This window comes from Scomber scombrus, chromosome 2 (genome assembly GCF_963691925.1).
Source record: "Scomber scombrus chromosome 2, fScoSco1.1, whole genome shotgun sequence".
NCBI classification, from domain to species: domain Eukaryota; kingdom Metazoa; phylum Chordata; class Actinopteri; order Scombriformes; family Scombridae; genus Scomber; species Scomber scombrus.
The window spans coordinates 12,525,455-12,535,454 of record NC_084971.1 but is presented as its reverse complement, the minus strand read 5'-3'; the positions used below and the strand labels follow the sequence as shown (position 1 = coordinate 12,535,454).

At 38.8% G+C, this 10,000-nt stretch overlaps 1 protein-coding gene across 2 annotated transcripts in view; it reads right to left on the bottom strand.

The window, feature by feature from the left end:
• LOC133990336 (calcium uptake protein 3, mitochondrial-like) overlaps positions 1 to 7,866 on the bottom strand; it is a 31,047-nt gene extending 23,181 nt beyond the window's left edge. For both annotated transcript variants that reach the window (XM_062428621.1, XM_062428629.1), the window contains exons 1-3: positions 7,598 to 7,866; positions 3,065 to 3,212; positions 983 to 1,014 (exon numbers count right to left, since the gene is read on the bottom strand). In XM_062428621.1, the coding sequence (XP_062284605.1) occupies positions 983 to 1,014; positions 3,065 to 3,212; positions 7,598 to 7,861 (444 nt within the window). In that variant the 5' untranslated portion in view covers positions 7,862 to 7,866. The remainder of the gene's footprint in view (positions 1 to 982; positions 1,015 to 3,064; positions 3,213 to 7,597) is intronic.
• Positions 7,867 to 10,000: the final 2,134 nt, after the last annotated feature.

The window sequence follows — 10,000 nt, the reverse complement described above, 5'->3', positions numbered from 1 at the left end:
CTTCAAGGAATTGTAAACATTAAAGGAACCTGTGGAGTTTTTCACCAAATTGGTTGTGGAATATTTTGTTCCCGTTTTCCTTGTATCTCACTCTACTAGCAGGACAACGAAGGTAATGTGTTGCACATTGCAGCTGACTGCAGAGGGCGGTAATGCAACTGTGTAAGGCATACACACTACACTTTTCCAATGATCAATTATTGGTAGAAGCAACACGCAGGGAAGACGGGGAAGAAAAGGATTGCTTGTCGATGTAAAAATTGATGTAAAAAATTCAGCTTTTTAAATAAATGTATTTCACACAATATCTTTGGTGAAAAACAATGTATGTAATCATTGCTGTGTTTGTTTAGAAGAAAACTCCACAGGCTACCTTGAATATTGTGTTACCATAAACTGATAAACCATAAACTACCACTGACAACAGCAAAGCTACGGTATTACTGAAGCAAAGCACCTTTGTGTTTTTGAGCTGGATGACTGAATCAGAAGTAACACATTCACTGTTTAATACTGTGTAGAATTACAATAAAGTGTGCAAATGTTAAGGGGGTCTGAATACTTTCTAAAGTCACAGAAAACACCTGGACTGCTGTGCATAGAGTTCACGGACAGATATCCTCTATTTGACATACTGTCCTCATAAAAATTCTCATTTTGTCCACTAAAGCAATCTAGAAGATTTCAGGCTTGGCAGAGCATCCAGTCTTAAAGGCAGCATGGAGGTCAGGAGAAACTGGCAACCGTCTCACTTGTCTCACTTTTCATATACTGGCTATGAATCCGTTAATAATCCACAATGCATGTACTAATGCGACATGGAGAATCCTTACAATTACGAAAAGAAAGTCTTCAACAATCCTGGCAAAATCAGGATTCGAACTTGGCAGTGTGTGAGAAGCCTGCAACAGATGTAACATGCAACAGATGCCTGCAACATGGAGGAGCAGAAGAAAGAAGCATTTAAGAGTGTGTCTCCCACCTGTTTGGTCAGGGACCTCCAGGGCCTCTTGCCTGCCAGGGAAACGAGACAAAAGAGGGGAGAAAAAGAAGGGAAAGAGGAGAAGAGAGTTTGGGTGGGCTCGGTCAGATAGCATCTGTATGATCTAGAAAATGGGTCTTAATGTGCCGGGTACAGTCACAACACACACACACATACACACACACCAACACACACAGAGACACTCACTGTATATACACTGTCATCATCACAGGCCCATTTGTACTGTCTAAAGTGCGCCGTGCTGGTCTTTGTAGTATGTGTAATGTCCCCGTAAAAGCACATACTACTTTTGTTCTGTTTTATACAACAAAGTTCATCTAATTCAACTTCAAAGGAGGCATTAGAGGATGTCGGCTGCTGAGAGGGTATGTGCGGCTGTATCATATGTCAGTGAGCCTGGGTAGATGTAAACACACACATACAGGTGCACAGTTTGCACGCAATACAATCACATGTCCACTGAAGAAAGGAATAGCAGATTTTTTTTTAATGGGATTGCAAAAACATGTGTGATTAACTCAACGTGTGAGGGCATTGTAAAGGTTTAGATATATTGACTGGTTTAGAGAGAAAGGGTAAATGTGAGCAAATGGAATGTGGACAAGTGGAGGTGTGTGTGTGTGTGTGTGTGTGTGTGTGTGTGTGTGTGTGTGTGTGTGTGTGTGTGTGTGTGTGTGTGTGTGTGTGTGTGTGTGTGTGTGTGTGTGTGTGTGTGTGTGTGTGCGTGCGCGTGTGTGTGTGCGCATGTGTGTGTGTGTGTGACTAACATTAACCTCAGACTAAACAATAGCTGTAAAGCCATCTGCTTTGAGGCTGGCTGGCCAGGACTAATCTGTTACAACTGGCAGCGGGCTGACAGAAACAGCAAAGATGTGTTTAAACACATCTTTGCGTGTCTTTAAGTGTTTTAAAACATTGTTGCAGTGAAAAAAGAAAAAAAAAAGGATCTGTTTTACACCTGGCACTGATATCAGAATTGGGTAAGTGGGAAAAATTTTATATCTGATATGTAGATCAAAAAACTAAAACCACATCAAATTCAGCTGGTTATCAAATATGCATGAGGACGCATTTACAACAAAATGTCCAAATAGATATGATGGTAGCACAGCACAATGAGGTTTGTACCGTTCCTTGTAAAACAGATAGATATTTTGATAGTGGGTATTATGCTTGGGATTCAATAGGATTAGTTAAGATAAGATATACTTTATTGTCCCTGAGGGGAAATTTGACAAGGGCAGTAGTGCTGCATACAGCTGCAGTCAACCTAAACACTATAACAAAGTCTAGTGGTAATAATAATTAATATACAAAAAAATTAAAAAATATATGTACTAATGCACAAGCCCAGAGAGGTAAAAGATATCTAAATATTATAAAATAAGGAATAAATTCATTGAAATCAAACAACCAAAAGTCGTAATGTACGAAGTTAAAAGCAACAGTACTTCCTCACATACGAGCAACTACATAAGTAAGAATTAAGCAGGTTGTTGTTGTTGCATGTTGAAAAGTCCTATAGATGTATGGAGGATAGAAAGCTTAAAGTTATTGTTTGTACATTTGCTGGCTCTGTAATGTAATGATTAATATTCAGAATATATAATGTGTGAAGGGTCCTGTCTCCATGTCTGACAACAGTGTGAGGGGACAGGTGCTAGTTCTTCATTATCACTTTCATTGCAAGATAAAATTTCTCAAATTTCTATTTTTATTTATTCAAATATTTTAACGTCAGGTGTAAATGTTAAATCAAATCAAAATGATATCCAAAAATGTGTGGAAAAGGGGGCAATGTGACAAAAACTGTATACCTTCAACAAATTGAGCTGATGTATAGAGAATATTGTTTACTTTAAAATAACAATCTTTAAACATTCCTTTAACTGAAGTTCAAAAACGATTTGAGCCAGGAAAGTATGTTCCCGACACAATATACAAACAGCAACAATAATGAACTCTCAATTATGGATACAAAGCCTCTTAATTTTAAAATATTCTGTCCCATGCCAAAAGATTTGAACACAAGTGTAAAAGATGTTTGCAGATAATACGTACTCCTTGGTTCGCTCATGGTGACTGACTCGATGAAGTTTTGTGGCGTCATGTACAGCTGCCCTTCATACTCCACAGAGCTGAACATGTGGAAACGTTGCTCATGGGACGACATGTACACATCTGCATTGTCAAAGTCAAACTGACGTGCCTGCAGACATAAAATGAAAACACAAAATGAAATAAATGTACTGCACCGTGCCAGACACTTAGAGGATATTTTTCCCAATTGAAATATCTCAGGGCAGAGGAAAATATTAAGAGAAACTCCACAATATGTAAGATGCATTCTGGTTTCATCATAAAGTACAGACAGTGAGTAGATCATACTGTATTTGATGATCTGAATAACAAGTGGGGTATAACTGAGAGTGGTGTCAAAAATTCACTCTTACTATTTAACTGCCAGCATGCACACAGGGAAAGGTGATTAATACCAAGACGTGATGGTAGTTTCAATGCTACTTCCTGCTGTCATAGTTTTTTGTGAAGAGGACTCTCATACAGACAGCAGAATCTAAACTGTAGGCACATCTTCAGTGCTTTTGAACCTCTGTAATGAGAAGATCCATCTATTCTTGGCACCAACTCTCTCCATTTAGCTCTGAGATTATAAATAGAGTCAGCACCTCTGGCGCAGTACAATAACATGATAACAGGGGCACACACACAAACGCACACACACACACACACACACAGACACACACACAAATATTTGTCACTACTTTCTACTTGATTAGCATCTCTCTCTCTCTCTCTCTCTCTCTGTGAGGAGCAAGGATTTCAACTTGATTAACTGCAGCAGAGGAAGTTGCTACGCCGACAGATTGTGCTGCATGAAGCTGTGCAATTAGCAGAGAGGTTTCCAAATTTAAACCTGTTTGGCCGCAGGGCCCGGCGCGCGGTTCCTGCTCAGCTCAGCTAACATGCTAATGAGCACACAGATTCATTCATAAAGCTTTGATGCTGCCTTCCACCAAGGGAGCTTTTGAAGGCATGAATAGGAGATGAGTGCTCTGCTGCATAGGAATGCACTGTTATCAAGTGTAAGAGGAGAGACGCCCGTGGCTTTGGTTCTCACTAATGAATGAAGTTTACAAAGTTCTGCAGAGGGAGCTGGGGTCACTTGCTATGCTGCACACCATGTTGTAAAAAGTAATGTAAGCTCCACTGGAAAAAAATGTGTTATTTGAAATTACGTGCAGAGTGATACACTGTGTTCTTGTAAGTGCCATGTGGCCACAAACAACCCTGCTCATGTTGCCTAGTCCTGTTCTCCTGACTGCACAGCAGATGCCCCAGGTGTTTTCCCTCAGGGAACCCAGTGTTCTCCATTTACAGTTGCAGCTCTTAAGTCCATCTCCTCTGTTTTATGAGCTCTGAACTGTCTTGTGTTCAGTTAAATTACAGAGCAATCCAGCTAATGTCCCAAACTCAGAGATTGCTAACACTGTTCATCAGCTCATTTTCCTCATTGCTGGGCATCAGACAATTCCGTGTAGCATAAAGCTTTTTTCTCTGTTGTGATACGAGTCTGATGCTGAACCATGAATATATTAGCTGGCCCTTTAATAGTTTCATGTTGTGCCAACAGTATCTGGTGTTTTCCACAACAGCAAATTCAGTATCTCTACTCCACAGTGTAGAGAGATGAAGAGAGCCAAAATGAGGACACAGCTGCCAGCACATTCCCAAAGGGGTCCTCTGTCCCTTGAGGACAGCCTAGCATCACTCTGGTTTAGTTTGCATCTCTTCATGCATCTCCTCAGTCCCCACTCTATCATTACCACACTGCCAGTCAGCCAAGTCAACCATTTTTTGAGAGTCATTGGTTTAGGTCTGTATGGTCCTGTCTGCCTCATGCTTCTGGGCCCCTTCAGCTTTAATCTGCCAGGATAGACAAGTAAATCCCTCAGATCCAGGTGCCTGAAGCCTCTGCTGACCCAAACTCCTGGGAATGTGGTTTTCTTGTACTTGAAGAATGTTTTCCAGCAGATCTTCTGTCCTTGCATTTCAGTTCTTCCAGTTCCTTTCAGTCCACTTCAACCAGATGAGTTTTCCCATTCCCTGCTGACAAACTGTTCTCTTCCCAGGCTGGCTGGCTATCCAGCCAACTCTTTAATCCAGCTGACTGAGCATCATGTTCCCTAGTCAGATACCTCTCCTGCCTCCCTGTAGGCTAGCTTCTTGATAACTTGCTACCCTCATTCATTGTCCTTGCCCCACAGGCAACTCTTCAAACCCTGTCAGTTGATTAAGAAGATCTCTTTTTTTTCAGTCAGTGTACCTGCAGTTTTGCATGCTTTATCCAATTTACTGCATCTACTGAACAGTTCATTTCAGTAGGCCTACACAAACTCAATGTCTAGAAACCTGAAACTTACTAAATCATCATCATGTGCAAAGCCATTTGTGGTCCAAATATAAAACTCTCCTTGTTGATGTCTTTTAGAAATGCTCTAACACTAGGGCTGCATCTAAAGATAATTTTCATGACTAATCTTTGCAGCTCTATCTGACGTATAATGTAGGAACTGCTGAAAGGCACTATATGCAAGAGTGTTGCCAACATTTGTTTAAGGTGAACTAATACTTTTCAACACAGAAAAGCACAAACCTGAAACTCAAAAAAACAGGAATGCCGTGAAATTTTGATAGTTTCTGAATCTGATTATTAAAATCTTTTTTGAAAATTCTGATGTTTGCATTTAGAAACTGACAGGTTAATCTCTTGTTAGTTCAGTAGGCTGATGCAGTACAACTTCACATGGGGGACCATGAAAGTCGGCCATTAACTGAAAAACTAGTAATTAATATGCACATAACAAGGAATTAATGATTAATGAATGGATTTCCCATTTAGCACCTGACTGGGGAACAACTAGTTAATTATCAGTTTTTATTTAATGTGCAAGTTAAATCATTACAGTTACAAGTTACAAGTACTCAGGTGTGTTCTCTGCCAACAAATAGTGCATAAACGTCAAGTCCAAGTAAAAGTTAGTTATGCAGATATAATAATAATAATTGTAAACATTTACACAGATGCATGCACATGCATATTTAGTACATACATAGTAAGTACATGCATAACTACTGGAAAGCAGTTTACAGATTTACATATTTCTAGGTAAAGCTGCCACTATCTCATTTTCATTCCTTTTTAATCTGATTAAATTGACAAATGGATCAATTGCTCAGTTTATCTACACTTGTTTCAGCTCTGGAGCTGCTCATTAGGCACTTAAATGGTCAAAAGTAACTAAGTACAGTGCTTTTCAAGTACTTAACTTGAGTATTTTTATTTTACGCGACTATATACTTTTACTCCACTATATTTCAGAGAGAATGTGGTAATATTTACTCCACTACAATTTTACTGTATACAATAAACACTTGATTCAAAACATATAATCATCTCGTGAATTTTGAACACTCCATCACAATACTTTAAATACTTAAAGTAGTTTCAATTATCTCTACTGCCACCAGCTAACAAAAGAATAATAATAATAATAATAATAATAACAATAATAAAATAATAATAATAATAATAATGCAATATGATATATTATATACCAACACAACAACATAAACTTATGAAAAGGACCCTTTTACTGAGTACTTTTATAATTGATACTTTTAAGTATATTTAGGTGTTAAAGCACTTTAGTCAATTTTTGGATTTGTGACTTAACATTTAACCTGTAATGCCATATTTTTAAGGCATGATACTGTTATGTTTATTTAAGTAAAAGTACTCTGAGTATTTCTTCCACCCCTAGGCCCTGGTTCATTAAATTGTATTTACTCATCTATTCTTCAGTAACCTAACATTATCTACTATTTATAAACTAATTTACAGGTTCAGTAACAAGGCTTTGCAGTGAGTAAAGTAACTAATTTGTCTCATTGTCCATAGGGATTGGATTACAGCTGTAATTCAATGCTGTTGGTGAAACGATATAAAGCCACAGATGGTCTACACTAGCATGTGTAATACTTAAGTTGTTGGTTGAACATATAATGTGCAATAATGATGCAATATTATTTTCCTGGTTTTATAAGCTGTAGTGCTTTTTACAGCTGTCTTATTGTGGTGTTGTGTGGTTGTATTGTGTTTCATTCTCAACATTTTGTGGTAATTTCAGCACCAGCTCGAGCGGAGAGCGCCATCCCTGCATCTGCGCGCGCACATCGCCCAGCAGCCAAATAGTGAGTAAACTGTTTCCACTGGGCGTGCTGGGATGGATGACAGTTTGTCCGCCCCAGAGGAAAACATATAAACTGACTGCCAGCTACAGCCTGGGTACAGCACAGAAGCAGGCCCGTGTAACTGGGTCTAATCTTTGAGTAAAGAAACACTCAGTGGTATCTCTCTCTCTCAGTGGTCCCCTGAGGCCCCTGTGTCAACACTGAGGAGGAGGAGGAATGCATATTTTCTGCCGACCACTACCCTAACCAAGTCGCTACGTGTCACTACAGCCTCCGTGCCACCGTCACCGATCACAGCCCTCGGTTCAGTAGGACACCCACCTTCTCCTTGGCTTCGACGGTCGGGATGGACGGGAGTAGACCGTTGATGCAGTGCCTCCCCATCCTCTTCCTTCCTCCGCTGCTCGTCATATCGTTGTACAAATAAATAGCCACGGCGCCTCCGGTTGCAAGACACATCCCGACAGCCAGACATCTCCGTGTCCTTCCTCCAGCGGCCGTCTGACTGCCGAAAAACTCATTTGACGCCGCCGGCCAGACGTTTAGTTTACCTGCCAGCGCTGCCACTCTGCGGAAAGCGGCCATTGCTGCTGTTTCTGTTTCTGCTGCGCTGCTGTGATTACAAGTTTGCGGGCAGCACCAAAACTATCGCGTTGCTTTCATCGCGAGATGTGCGGCCGGCCGCTCAGTGGATACTGAGGCTGAGAGCAAAGTCCCGTACACAGCATTTATACAGCCTGATACAAGGTCTTATTATGCCTAATGCTAACAACATGTTTAACATACAAGCCGACCCCTGAAGACCCCGAGAAAAAGCTACTGCAATAAACATAGCAACATTTTACCTTATTTCTTCTCAAAACAATTTTAGGTAGCCTATGTAATTAGTGTCATCTGAAAAAAACAAAAAAAAACAATATTATGACTTCAGGAAAGTTACAGTAAATTTGAATATTGTGTAAAATTAAAATATATGATTTTCTTTAATACACATTTTATCCCAAGTAGAGTCTTTCCACAAAGCCTTCAAAGTAAATGTCAGGGTGCACCTACCCCCCTGATAGTGTGTGATACTGTAAAATAGGATCCATGGCAAACATGAATTAAATAAACAATTGCATCTATTAAAATTGCAAAGGTAGAAATGAGTGCTTTTGACTGGGGGCCCCCAGTAGCCTAACACAATGGTATTTTTTCTAAAGCACGCTAATTAAAACAGAAAGAGAAAAAGGAACAAATTGATTGGAAAAGGCGTGAAAATGATGAAGTAAAGCACCTGTGAGATATGACAAATACTATACCTCTGGGGTCTGCAGGTACCCAGTCGGCAGGATTAGGGCTATACATCCATGACACGTAGTATAGAGGATTTAATGCTTCACTGAGTTGAAGTCAGTGATTAATTTGAACCACAGATAATTATAAACAGGGCTGTGGTCAAAGGTGAATCCGTATGAGTTCACATTGCCCATTAGTTTACATTATAGGAAACATACATACATAAAATTTAACCAAAAAAGTGGTAGCCTAAAACTGCACATACCCTATACATAAAATTATATAAATCAATATTATCACAAAAAAATAATGATAAATTAATATTTAAAAGTGTAATTAATCAAGTGGTTTTTTTGTTTTTTTTTTAAATTTACCGTCATTTTCATTCATTAACAGCCAATGATGGACTGAAGCTCATATTTAGATATTTTACTACTTATAGTAAAAATAGATCTTATTGGTCACCACAATGTAAAAACATGTAAAGTAAAAGTCTATATGTTATTCAAAATGTTAAGCTTTTGTTTTTTATGTAGATGTTTTGTATGTAGATCTTTAGCTGATGGGCAAAAAGACAATATTTCCCTCTGAAGTAAAGTAGAAGATGTATAAAGGAAGCACTCGAGTAAAGTGCAAGTACCTTGAAAGTATACATAAGTACATTTGATTAAATGTACTTTTCATCACTGCATAGACTACTACTGAGAGAAACTGCAAACTGGCTGCATACTGAGACACACTCAAAATCAATCACATCCAAAAGCAACATTTGTTGAAAGTCTACTATATATTGCAAAAAATGAGTCATCATATTGGAATGAACATGAAAGACATCTCAGTTTACATAGGGAAAATTAAAACTGACCAGTGATGTCAACATTTTGTCAATCTTCACTTTTCATTGAGTGTCAATGTGGTATCAAATGTCTAGTGGGAAATGAGGGATCAAAGCAGCCAATGGAGAGCAGATATCAAACGAATATCAAAGATGAACTCTCCATTTAAGTCTTTACATGTAGGACTAATGCTAACCTGATGGGGTTTTTCTCAAGACTTTGATGCTGAGAGAATAAAGGAGAGAAGTCTAATAGATGGGCCTGTCACCTGTTCACACATGAAGCATGGTGGATCACTTTAACCAATAAGCTCCATTTAGCCAAAAGTTGAAAACAGATCAAACAAGAACTATCATAACCTCTTGGTAGAAATAAACCCTTTTATTGATTGAATTTACCTAATGAGATCTTAATTTGTGTCTTTGGATTCTATTTTGTTTATAACCCAAAGATTAGTCTTTTATGGTGATTAATCATACCAGTGGGTTCCCTAATGGGTTGATGGTGGATTATAAAGAAGTTAAATAATTAATGCAAAATTACAGTTGACCTCTCAGATGTTGAAAGGTCCCATTCAGTTTGGTTTATTTGACAAAGACTCAATTGACTA